A 12739-nucleotide genomic window follows, 5' to 3' on the forward strand; every position below is an offset into this window, starting at 1 on the left:
TCTCACCTCTTGGATCATTGTTCTGTCTGTACACACTGGTCCAGTTCAATATTTCTCCATAGGCCTGTCTGTCAGCAGATTCAACTAATACACGATTCGGATTCTTCTTAAAAATCAACTCACAAAGTCCCAATGTAGCTGTGAAGGTCTTTTCTTCCTGATCTACAGGGTCAGTCAGCACAATTTCATCACCATTCTCTCCAAAAGTTAAATACTTATTGCCCAGGTAGTAAGCATTGTCTCTCACTCTTGGCCCAAAAGTGTCATCAAAATCGTCATTGTCCTTGCTCAATGATCCTCTAATGTAATCAGCTACCTGTTTTCCAGCTAGATCAGTTTGATCAAGGATATTCTGAACTGTTGTACCATGACTTTCATTCAATAATTGTTCAACATTCTTATCATCATCCTGTCCATCTCCAGACAGCTCCTCATCACTGCTATCATCATATCCTCTACTCATATTATACTCCTCACCCTCATCCTCTTCAAATGCCTGCTTTCCTGCTTTCCATAGTTGCCGTCCAACTCCTGAGGTGCCTGCCATTGGACTTGAAACTTCTCCAGTTCCATATGATTCAAATGTTGGTGACTCTTCATCAATGCTGGAGAGTTGGAGCTTATGTTTTGCTTTACTTGCACCAGTAAGTCCACGCCTTGTATATGTGGCATCTTTAACAAATGGTGTTGTTGGTGGAGTAGGATATGTGTGGTGTGTTGATGCTGTTGAGAAAGGACGATGTTCTGATGATAACAACTCTGGCTTGGATTGTCTCTGCCTACCCTTCACATGCCTGGAGTGCATTTTTATTCTAGGCTTCAGATACCTGGGACGCTTCTTGGATGCTCTTGATGGAGGTAGTTGTGGCTGTTGAACTGGCATCTGTTGGAAGGTTTCGACTAGGTTGACTAGTGGCTCAGCTAGAGGTTTGAAGTGTTCCACATGTTTCTCTTCTGCAATCCGTCTACCCAGCATGATTTCCTTATGCCTCCTTTTGATTTCACGCTTCAACCTAGCAATCTCCAATATGGTAGGAGCAACCTCCTCCAATGTTGGCTTATGGTTCCTTTGTTTGATATACATACTGGTCAGTGTTTATCAGTATACTGAGGTCTGAGAGTTTGAGCTCAGCTATTTATACATTTTGGACCCATAACAAGTGCTGAGTGCTCCTGACTGAACAGTGACTGAACAGTGACTGATCAGTTACTGATCAGACTGATCAGTGACTGAACAGTGACTGAACAGTGACTGATCAATTACTGATCAGACTGATCAGTGACTGAACAGTGACTGATCAGTTACTGATCAGACTGATCAGTGACTGAACAGTGACTGACTGACCACTGAGTGGATGACCCTACCATCCTGCCACAGACATGATGAATACTGGTGAGCATGGTCCATGTGGCAGGAGGAGCTAGGGTCATTGAGAATGCTCATGCTCAGCCGGCGGGACAATTGCCAGCCGCAGCAGGTCGACTGTTGGTGGCGGTCGGACGACCGGTGGGGCGACTGGTGGCCGGGCGACCGGCGGCGGCCGGGCGACCGGCGGTGGGGCGACTGGTGGTGGCCGGGCGACTGGTGGTGGGGCGACCGGTGGCGGCCGGGCGACTGGTGGCGATAGTGGGGCGACTGGTGGCGATAGTGGGGCAACTGGTGACGATAGTGGGATGACTGGCGGCGATAGTGGGACGACTGGTGACGATGGTGGGATGACTGGTGACGATAGTGGTATGACTGGTGGCGATAGTGGGACGACTGGCGGCAATAGTGGGGCGACTGGCGGCGATAGTGGGACGACTGGTGACGATGGTGGGGCGACTGGTGGCGATAGTGGGGCGACTGGTGGCGATAGTGGGGCGACTGGTGGCCGGGCGACCGGCGGGGCGACCAGCGGCGGCCGGGCGACTGGTGGCGATAGTGGGACGACTGGCAGCGGGATGACTGGCAGTGGTGGGCCAGTCTACCCACTACATACAAAAAATATATCCTCTGGTTCTGTTGATACTGACCTTTAATACTTACCTTTACCACCTTGGATTTGAGCATAGAACCTCCAACTCAGAAAGCTGACTTGCTAACCACTACACCATAGAGGATTTATGTTTAAAGACTTAAATTATATAGAATATGATACTTCTTCCGATTGGCGGCGGCCAGGCGACCGGTGGGGTGACCGGTGGCGGCTGGGTGACCGGCGGGGGCGACCGGCGGGCAGTTCAAGATCAGTAGGGAAATTTTTTTTTCCCTTTTTTCCCTTTTTTCCCTTTTTCCCATTTATTCCCAACCTTCTTTCCCTTTTTTTCCCATTTATTCCTGATTTTTTGTGTTTTTAATTTTTTTTTTTTTTTATTTTTATTTTTTTTTTTTTTATTTTTTTTTTTTTTTTTTATTTTTTTTTTTAATTTTTTTTTTTTTTATTTTTTTTTTTATTTTTATTTTTTTTTTTTTTATTTTTTTTTTTAATTTTTTTTTTTTTAATTTTTTTTTTTTTTTTTATTTTTTTTTTTATTTATTTTTTTTTTTTTTTTTTTTTATTTTTTTTTTTATTTTTTTTTTTTTTTTTTAATTTTTTTTTTTTCAATTTTTTTTTTTTAATTTTTTTTTTTTTTTTTTTAATTTTTTTTTTTTTTTTGGAGGTTAGAGTGGTTGACCTGGATGACCTTGAGGTAGGTCTGGTTGACCTAGATGACCTTGAGGTTGGGGGTGGTTGACCTGGATGACCTTGAGGCGCCTGGATGACCTTGAGGTAGGTCTGGTTGACCTAGATGACCTTGAGGTGGGTGTGGTTGACCTAGATGACCTTGAGGTGGGTGTGGTTGACCTAGATGACCTTGAGGTGGGTGTGGTTGACCTGGATGACCTTGAGGTTGGGGGTGGTTGACCTGGATGACCTTGAGGTTGGGGGTGGTTGACCTGGATGACCTTGAGGTTGGGGGTGGTTGACCTGGATGACCTTGAGGTTAGGGTGGTTGACCTGGATGACCTTGAGGTAGGTGTGGTTGACCTAGATGACCTTGAGGTTGGGGGTGGTTGACCTGGATGACCTTGAGGTAAAGGCCGGTCCTGGGACACTTGTGTCCCAGGACCGGCCTTTTATATCTACTGGCACGATTCAAATTAGTGTGCTATGATAAGAGTGATGCAACATGCCGAACGCGATATAAACTTGTCCCAGCTCACTCATGTCTTAAATATCGATAGTGTGTGCGTTGCATCGTTTTTAGTATCACTTTCATGATGAAAACGTGATATTGAAACAATCTTCGTAGAATTTGTAAGGGGATTTCTACATCGAGGTGACATTAAACTTGGATGACGAATTCTACTATTGTTAGGTTTAGTTAGTGTGTTGCTCTATTGCTCTATTAAATGTGAATACTTTTTCCAATAACACTTGAACTTCCAATATGAATACTGTTATGAAAATAAGAAAGTGTGAATACTTTTTGCAATATCGTCAAGTGAAATCATTTATACTACTAGAATAGTCGAGAAATAAATGATTTAGCTCAATCAATGAGTTGATGATTTAGGTAAACTGCAGTATTCTGTAAATAGCAAATATTCTCAAAAATACTGAGAAAGTAAATTGTAGTAAATTCTTGTTCTCAAAAATTTGAGAAAGGTAGTTATCAAAGAATTATAGTAGCTTTTAAGAATCGTGAGAAATATTTCAAAATGATCTACTATTTGATCGATTTTATTAGTTTATTCTAGTCTGTTTTTGAGAAATCTATGTAAATGGGGATCGGATAGATGGATAATACTAGTGATTTAATTCATAACAGATAGTTCTACGCACAGTATTTGTTTTCATTCTCAATATTTTAAACTGAGTATTGTAAGAATACAATCATTCAATAATACTACTGTTCTTATCAAATATATCATTATAATTATATTTCAAAAAGCCATAAAAATATTAGTTTTAGTAGTTAACCTATACCATATTTTCTAATATGATTTCCTGTTTTGTTCCCTCTTCATCCTAATTCATCATTATTTCCCATTTCAATTTTTACATATTTTGCACTGTGCATGATTCAATTTCTATTTGATCACCTATTTCTTTGTCTATCACGTTGATGTTATTCTTTTGTATTTTAAATTGAGATAATTTTTGCTGGCTTCATATGTATATTTCGTTATGTATTGAATTTGAAATATTTTCTATGTAGACACTGTGTACTAGTTTGCGCTCTCTTTCATCTTGCACAAGTTTAGAATCATTCAGAAGCTCAGCTCCATTTCGTTTGCCACTGTGGGACAAGGCTTCGGCCGAATTTTGCTTTGCTCGGTCGAGGGACCTACTGACCAGGGCCACTCCACATCTCGACTCTTCACTCGAAGTGCTCGAGAACTCAGAATCTGAAGAAATCACCAAACTGTCAGAACCTTTGCGACGTTGCTCCAGTAACGACCGAGAAGGTCTCAATTGTTGGAGACTGAAACATCCCAACAAACTGAGAACTGATCTAGGTCACAGGAAGTATCTAGAAGGAGGAACAAAGCTGTCAAGTCGAATCATGGCATCTAGTATTGATTCGAGCATTAATAATTCGCTACTGTCCTATGAACGAGCGATTATAAAATCGACATCGACTGATTCGGCGTCGACTCTGGATGCGTGTCCGTCTCTGAGTGACGTCAACAGTGCAGACAGCTCCACTCTCAAAAATGTGCTGCAGACGCCTTGCAACAGCTACGACACGTTGTGCTCGGGCATGAGCAGTGGGTTCAGCACGTTCGGCAAAACAATGCCACCGGCCAGAGTCAACTATGAACACAAGTTTGAAAACGATTTGGAACAGAACAAAGCTGACATCGAAACACATTATAATGGGAGCAATGGTTATGGCGGTGAGTCACGGAATGGTTATAAAGGAAGTAACGGTTTTGTGGATGAATCAAGGAATGATTATAATGGAAGTACTGGTTTTATGGATGAATCAAGAAATGGTTATAATGGAAACAATGGTTTTGTGGATGAATCACAAGCTGCCTACCAGAAAGAGCCCTTTCTTTTTATCAAGGAAGACACGTCGGATGTAGGATTGAAAAGGGAGCACTTGTTTGACGTTGACGGCAATGCAGAGAATGTGTTGTATGGAAGAGAGGAGAGGAAGAAGAAGTTCGTGGACGAGCCATTTGTGCCTTCGACGCCGATGTTCCGCCGCAAGCTGGCCACCTCGAAGCCGACCGAACTGCTGAAAGCGAGGAGCACCAAGTCGTCGCCAAGCTCGCCGAGTGTGGTGCAGGGGGGGCACGCCGCGCACAGGGCGCGCACCGGCTCCCTGTCCGAGCAGCAGAAGCAGCGCTGCGCGTCCGCTCTCGCCAATCGGCGACGCTCGTTCAACTTCGGCCTGCGCTACGAGTCGAGCTCGTCCGACTCTGAATACGAACAGTCGCCCAGTCAGACCAGAGGTCAGAAGAGTCGCCGACGCGAACGCTATCTCGGCTTGAACCGAAGCCAGACCTGGCACCCCTACTCCTCTCCCTCCACCACCTCCTCATCATCGTCCTCCTCCTCGTCTTCTTCCTCTTCTGACGACTATCCTCAGTATTCTAGAGGGGCTGCTGCAGCTGCTGTTGCTTCACAAAGTCCTGCCCATTCCCAAACGAAATTCTAAGTCTATTTCAAACGATAAAGCTCAACGCACTACTATTTCTTGCTGATTCGGTACTTGCCGGAATTATTATTCAGTTTATTATTTTCCATTACTATCTGATCATTCACTATTCTATCCATGACTGGATTAGTATCAAGTTGTTTCAATAATCTTCTCTAGTACTATCCGATCATTCACTCATTATTATCACTCACTATCCCTGTCAATCTCTTAATTTGTATTCAGTATTTCAATTGTCTTCACTAGTGCTATCCAATCATTCACGCACTATTATTCTTGATCTAATCCATGACTGAATTTATTTTTATTCTTTTAAGTCTCCATCAGTGTTATCTGCTCATTCTAGTCCATTCTCTGATATACATCATCAGATGCTACGTATTTATTTCTAAAGCCGGAAATTATATATTTATTCTTATTGAATAAATAATATTTTAAATTATATTTGATTATATTCAAATATTTCCTTCCATTCACGGTTACTATTAGATTATGAGTGAACTTTGATAATTCGCTTAGATATTGGATATATTTTAATATTTATATTTTGTAAGCTAGATAGGTACTAAGCTGAAATTCTAATATAGGTTAAGATTACAGTATTTGGTGATAGGGATAATTTCACTATTTGTTGAGGATTACTGAAACCGTGTGCGTGCCTATGGATTACTTTACATTTTTTTTGTAAAGTGAATTGTGTCCAAACTTGGTCTTTGTTATCTTGAAAATGATTATCTACATTATTGAAACGCATACTATAATAGATGGTTGATCACATGGAAATGATAGAATTTATTCACTTATTTATGCATAATTATAGACATATATTTCAATATAAGAGCAATTTCAGTCGAACTCAGTATCTACTAATTATACCTAGCAATACAGAGCTTTAAATTTGGTTAGAAAACTCCTTGATCGAGATCTTAATTGACTTCTCACCTTATATAATATACCAATGTTCAAATTTCTATCAATGTCTGCATTGAAAATTAAACCAAATGTGATCACTATCTCAAATAATAGTGGTTCATTCACGATTATGTCTCGAAAATAGCGTTTTAAAATAAGTTATGTTGCCTTAAAGTATATAAAAAAATAAGCTTCGCAAATGGATCTTAACCAAAGGCCATAAAAACTGTCGTATATAATGAGATGATTTTTTTTTTCAATTTGATGTACAGTAAAAAGAGTTGCTTGTTGCCGTAAGTTAATGGAAACATTCCCGTGTACAGAACATTCATTTTGGTAACAACAATAATAATAATAAGCACATAGTGTACGTTGCATTTGCATCATGCTTGTCATAATGTCATAAAAATATCTCTCGATCATCATCATTTCATGAATTCACATCAATTTTAATTTAGGATAATCCATAGTTGTGTATTATTCAAGTATCAAGTAAGCTTATTATTATGCATACTAATTATTTTGGTGTGTCTGTGTTGCCTTCTTCCTTCTTCTCACAATTTTATTTTCCATTCTCTCTCATTCCACTAACAGTTCAACCCCGAAATGTCTACAGACATTCAAAGTGCTAGTGCCAAGTCATGTCACCCACTTGCTCCATGATTTTTGTTCCCTATTTTTCAAAATTTTGTTCTCTCAGTGGTCTTTTACAACCGTTACTGAGCTGTTCATTTTGGAAAAAAATACATTTTTAACACTTTTTGACAAAAATATTCTAATTAGAGCTACTTTTCTAAAAGTGCTTCGTCTTGAAAGCATTCATATTTGATATTTGAATTAAATCCTAGTGCATGCATATCAAAGTTTTTTTAGTTTTGTATTTTTATATTGCATATTTTTCAAATTGTTATGTCTCGTATTGTATGAATTGAATGAGCTATTCAAATATTTCACGTACTTTTCAATATATTTTATTTTTATGCACATACATACTTTCCCTGACACAAAATATTTCATATATATGCCCCGAGTTTATTTTAAATAGTATAAAATAGTGTAGTATAAAATGTTTAGGATTTATTTAGATTAATTCAGAAGTTGTCGTTTCAAGCTGAAAAATCAGAACTTTCCGATGAGAGATAAATTATTACCAATAAATGGAAATTATTGAAATTGAAGTTGTTTTCCATGATGAAACACTATATAATAACTTTGCTGTAGTTCTGACACTGTGTTACTTGTAAATATTTGAAAAAACACTTACTTTTGTTGTAGTATTGAGGAATGCATTTCACTCCTGAAGAGGAGCTTCATCAGCCTGACACCAGGGGCGCTTGCTCTTATGGGTTGGACTGTGTGGCCAAAATGTGGGAAAATATTACATTCGATTTGAAGTTAAGTTGATCATTTAATAAGTTGGATTTGTCATAGTGGAGGTGTTTAAAAAGCCAGAGACTCAACACACTAGAACAATACGAAATTTTTGAACACCTCCACTATGACAAATCCAACTTATTAAATGATCAACTTAACTTCAAATCGAATGTAATATTTTCCCACATTTTGGTCACACAGTCCAACCCATAAGAGCAAGCGCCCCTGGTGTCAGGCTGATGAAGCTCCTCTTCAGGAGTGAAATGCATTCCTCAATACTCCAACAAAAGTAAGTGTTTTTTTTTTCAAATATTTACAAGTAACACAGTGTCTGAACTTCAACAAAGGAAATTATTGGCTAATAGGAAATATTTCTTTCAATTAATGTCATTAAAATTGACTCTAGGAATTGTGGTATGAAACATTGATTTCAATCGTTTTCAAAAATGCATTTTAGCTGAGAATATTATGTCTGGCTCATTAATACTCCTTCAATTTCCACTCCTACACATACTAAGGGAGTGTTTAGGCTTTGAAAAATAATAAAAAATCTCCAATCAAATATATTTTAGAAGAAAATTACAAAATTAGCTTATTTCAAGCAGACAAGTGTCTTTTTAAAACGACTATATAACATTTGTTATTGTATATTTCAAATGTTGACTCTAAACCAGTTGATTATTTAGGAGTTGGATGTAGATGGCCTACATTTCTGGTGCTATATGGAAAAAATGTGTTATTAGTGGCCCATCATTCCAATACTTCAAAATCTAGTCACCTAAACTATTCAAATTATTATGATTCTTGTAGTAAAGTTATATGTTTATTCTATGTAGTCGATTGTTTTGTTTTAAGATAAACTATAATATTATTTAATCGTGTATCTTTTCGTTTATTTGATAGTTTTAGTAGACTCGGTAACAAACAATGTACACGCTATTATTCATTTGCAGTATTTCCTGAGAATGTTTCAACTAGCTCCTTACTTTTCACAATTATGTTTTAAAGCTTTGCATAGATTAGTGAATTATTCTTCAAATTGAATGATCTATGGAATGTCTGCTCTAGTAGCAATAGATTCTCTCACAATACTTTTTCAGTTGAATACTTCTTTCGACCCTGAGTTTTTTCGTTTTTATTTTGGTTGTAGTTTTGCTATCTTTTATTTTGTGCCCTCTCCCCACCTTATCCCGGTCCCCTAGGGTTGCCTGAGCGAGGAGGCCAAAGAGGTGTACAACAGTCTGATCGCACAGCCAGTGGTGTCCTCGATGGCGGACACCAATCCACTGCGCATGCTGCGATCTGTGCCGTTCGTGCGACCAAGAGTGCGCGGAAACAAGCACGCCTCTTCCTCTCTCCAACATCAGTCCAGTTTCAGGTTTGTGCTCACAAACATTTATTATCCAAATTTTATCCCATTAAACTCTGATCTCAGCCTGCTAATAATATAATTTTTTCATGCTTTAGCATTAAATTTGATTCAATTACTATGACCATAAGCTGTAGTTCACATTTGAGCAATGTCTATCCCGTAATTATTATTGAAAAGTAATCAATCAGTTTTATTTTACTAATCAAGAACCAAATAATATCCTATGCATCATGCTATGACTTTATTCTCCTGATCATTTTATTTATCCATATCAATTTTATTCCATCGTACTAATTTTATTCCAAGTTGTACTACGAAATTATGTAAAAGTACAGTAATCAAATAACAAACTCAAAATCTTTAAAAGTTTATACATTCTTTCTACAGAATGAATTTCTTTCAACTTTAATTGTTGACAAAAATGTCTGTATCAGTAAAATACTGACCTTAATAGAACTTCTTTCATTCAGTCAACTATGATGTACAGTCATGATGTATGATGTGTCAGTCAACTAGATGTACATTCACAGATCTCTAGTAGCCTATACAGTAGAACAGTAGATTACAGTAGAGTTGAAAATTATTACTTTTATACTAGGGATCATGTCTGATCGTAATTTGTTATTGTTTGTGCTAAAAAATAATGTTTTATAGTTTGTGTAAAATAAGTTGAGACTTGGCCCTCCATCCGAAGAAATTACAGGGTTGCCAAATCGTGTAAATTTGCAACTTTCTCAAATTTCCTATTCAACGTCAGAATTAGATGTAGAATATCATCCCCGATATCCTAGTAGTACTTGAAAAGCTTCAGGGTTGAAGGATTAAAAGGAAATTTAACTTTTATGATAAAATTGGAAACATCGCAAAGATTTGTTTTTTTTTTTGTAAATCACTTCTCTCAGAATCATGGGGCGTGGTAATGCGTGATAATTTTATATCAAATTAACGGGGAGAATGTGTCCTTTATATTGATGTATGGATTATTTTTCCCCGACTTATAGTTATTTTTTAATTAATGATTATGTTCATTAATGTCGAGACATTTCGAGCAGAAAACATGAATTATTTCAAACGCAAGCAGCTGATTGCCTATAGAAAGGCTGTAATGAAACACCAAAGTTAGTAGACTGTCTACTCACGTTGATGAAACACCGCTTGGATTATTCGAGGCGAGGTTGTCATTTTCACTATTTATAATCATGTGGCTTGCAGTTGCTGAATTTTTCAATTGTTCTGTATTTTGAATTTTTCATCCCAGCTATTGAAAATAGCACATGGTGGCACACCATTCAGCCGCTATCCTTGACTTTGAAACTCCTGAGAGGCCTAAATACGCTCTTCCGAGTACGTTTGACAATTGAAAAAACAATTTCAATTATTTGTGCGAAACTTTCTCGCTTTCACCACCTACTTATCTTTTGAATGAATGAATGAATGAATTTATTTGCCAAAAGCAAAATACAAAAAAGCTTTACAAAAAATAAATATAAGTATATGCTACTGCACTTAAATCAAGATACATACATTTATTTAATTGGATATAATAACGAAATGATATCCTTTACATTACAAACAATAGTTTTAAAATGAAGATTCAATTTATGATCACATCCATAAGTACAGTAGGTGAGGCAAAAACACCGGCAAAAGGAAGATTCCTTGTGCGCCAATGTGAGTCGTAAATCAGCTTAATCAGGGATGTAATATATAAACTTGAATCTAGCGTATGAAGTGTTCGAAAATATAATTTATAATATGAAGTTGATTATTGTATAAAAGTCAACGATTGGAAATAATTCAAGTTTAGCCATGCCTCTATGGCTCTTTTTCTGTGTTTATTATTTCGGAAATTATTAAGTGGAAATTCACTTTCTAGTATATTTATGAATTTACTGCTAATGTAGTAAAGTTGCCTTCTAAGAAGAGCTGAGTTGGTGTTATATATTTCATATTTTCTTATTGTATTAGGTCTAAGATTATAATTTATGTCATCGGCTAGAGGGAAATTATGCTCGTATTTGAAACTGTAATTTGTTATGCAACTAAGATATAACTGTCGTATAGTTTTAACATCAAATTCACTGAACAAAATCTTACTATCATAAGTTCTAGGTTTCTTTAAAATCGTCTTTATGATGAATTTTTGTATTAGAAAAAGGTTTTTAATATGGGTATCGAAAGTCCCACCCCAAACTATTAAACCATATCGCATTAGGGATTCTACTAGTGCCGTATATACCTGTTTGCATTCTGAGAAAGATAGCACATTTTTCAATTTATAAAATTTATAAGATAGGTATTTTAGTCTCTTACATAGGAAGTTAACATGGATGTCCCATTTGAGACACTCATCGATCCATATACCAAGATATTTGAGGTTGATTTCCTATTATAACAGGGCAGGAACATCTATTAATGTTTGGTTGATTTATTGAAGAACAGTTTGAATGGATTTTTAACTTATATTGATTGTTAGGTTTTCTATTTGCTGAAAAAGCTATGTAATTGGTTTTTTCTACATTTAAACTCAAAGCATTAGAGTCCATCCAGTTCTTCACAATTTTCATATCTTGCTCTGCAACAATGAAAGTATCATTCCAATTATTTTCTGAAAATATAATCACTGAATCATCAGCAAAAGATGAAATTCTCCCATTCTTTAGCTTAATATTCAGCAAATCATTTATATAAAGAATGAAAAATATTGGTGAAAGAACAGTTCCCTGGGGCAGGCCGTAAGATGACAGTTTCTCTATACTTTTATTGTTATTTATTGTTAAAATTTGGAATCTATCTTCCAAGTAACTTCTTATAAACTTTAATGAATGACCTCTGAAACCATACTTCTCCAATTTGTTGCAAATTTTATCATGTGGTATGGTATCGAAAGCCTTAGATAAATCCATGAAGACTGCAAGTGGTTTTTTCTTGGAATTTAACATATCTGTGACATTGTTTACAAAATACACTAGCGCATCCTCAGTACTTTTATTAGGTTGGAAACCATATTGGTTTTCATTAATAATGTTATTTTTTTGTATGAACTTCATTATTCGTTTTTTAAATAATTTTTCAAATATTTTGGCAAGGTTGCTAATTAAGCTTATTGGTCTATAGTTACCTGGATTATTTTTATCACCTTTTTTAAGAATCGGTTTAATGTTTGCTATTTTGAATGAATCAGGAAATACAGCTGTTTCAAAACATTTATTTACAATGTAAGAGAGGGGTTCAGCTATTAGATCTGCTATCTGCTTTAGAGCTCTATTATTAATATTATCCTTTATCAAATTGTCAGCCAAATTCTGAACATTTTCCACATTATCACATAATCTATTTGGCGCTACGAAATCACTACTATATTCTGATTTACATGAATCGTTCCAGCAGAACTTTGTTTGACGCTTATTTGAAAAAGTCTCTATCACCCTATCCGAACTAATT

At 36.6% G+C, this 12739-nt stretch overlaps 2 protein-coding genes across 4 annotated transcripts in view; one reads left to right on the forward strand and one right to left on the reverse strand.

Annotated features, from left to right (window-relative positions):
- Nucleotides 1-1144, reverse strand: part of LOC120350397 — a 2221-nt gene extending 1077 nt beyond the window's left edge. Inside the window, exon 1 of the mRNA XM_039423558.1 lies at nucleotides 1-1144. This exon is cut by the window's left edge and continues 1077 nt beyond it. Coding sequence (XP_039279492.1) covers nucleotides 1-1084 — 1084 coding nt within the window. The 5' untranslated portion in view covers nucleotides 1085-1144.
- Nucleotides 1-12739, forward strand: part of LOC111064084 (activated Cdc42 kinase-like) — a 73442-nt gene that overhangs the window by 36200 nt on the left and 24503 nt on the right. Inside the window, exons 17-18 of one of the 3 annotated variants that reach the window (XM_039423556.1) lie at nucleotides 4186-5431; nucleotides 7144-7288. In XM_039423556.1, the coding sequence (XP_039279490.1) occupies nucleotides 4186-5431; nucleotides 7144-7181 (1284 nt within the window). In that variant the 3' untranslated portion in view covers nucleotides 7182-7288. Of the gene's footprint in view, nucleotides 1-4185; nucleotides 7289-9125; nucleotides 9302-12739 lie in introns of those variants that run through there. The other 2 variants (XM_022351753.2, XM_039423557.1) reach the window with 2 other exon arrangements.

The sequence above is a fragment of the Nilaparvata lugens genome, chromosome 3 (assembly GCF_014356525.2).
Source record: "Nilaparvata lugens isolate BPH chromosome 3, ASM1435652v1, whole genome shotgun sequence".
NCBI lineage: Eukaryota > Metazoa > Arthropoda > Insecta > Hemiptera > Delphacidae > Nilaparvata > Nilaparvata lugens.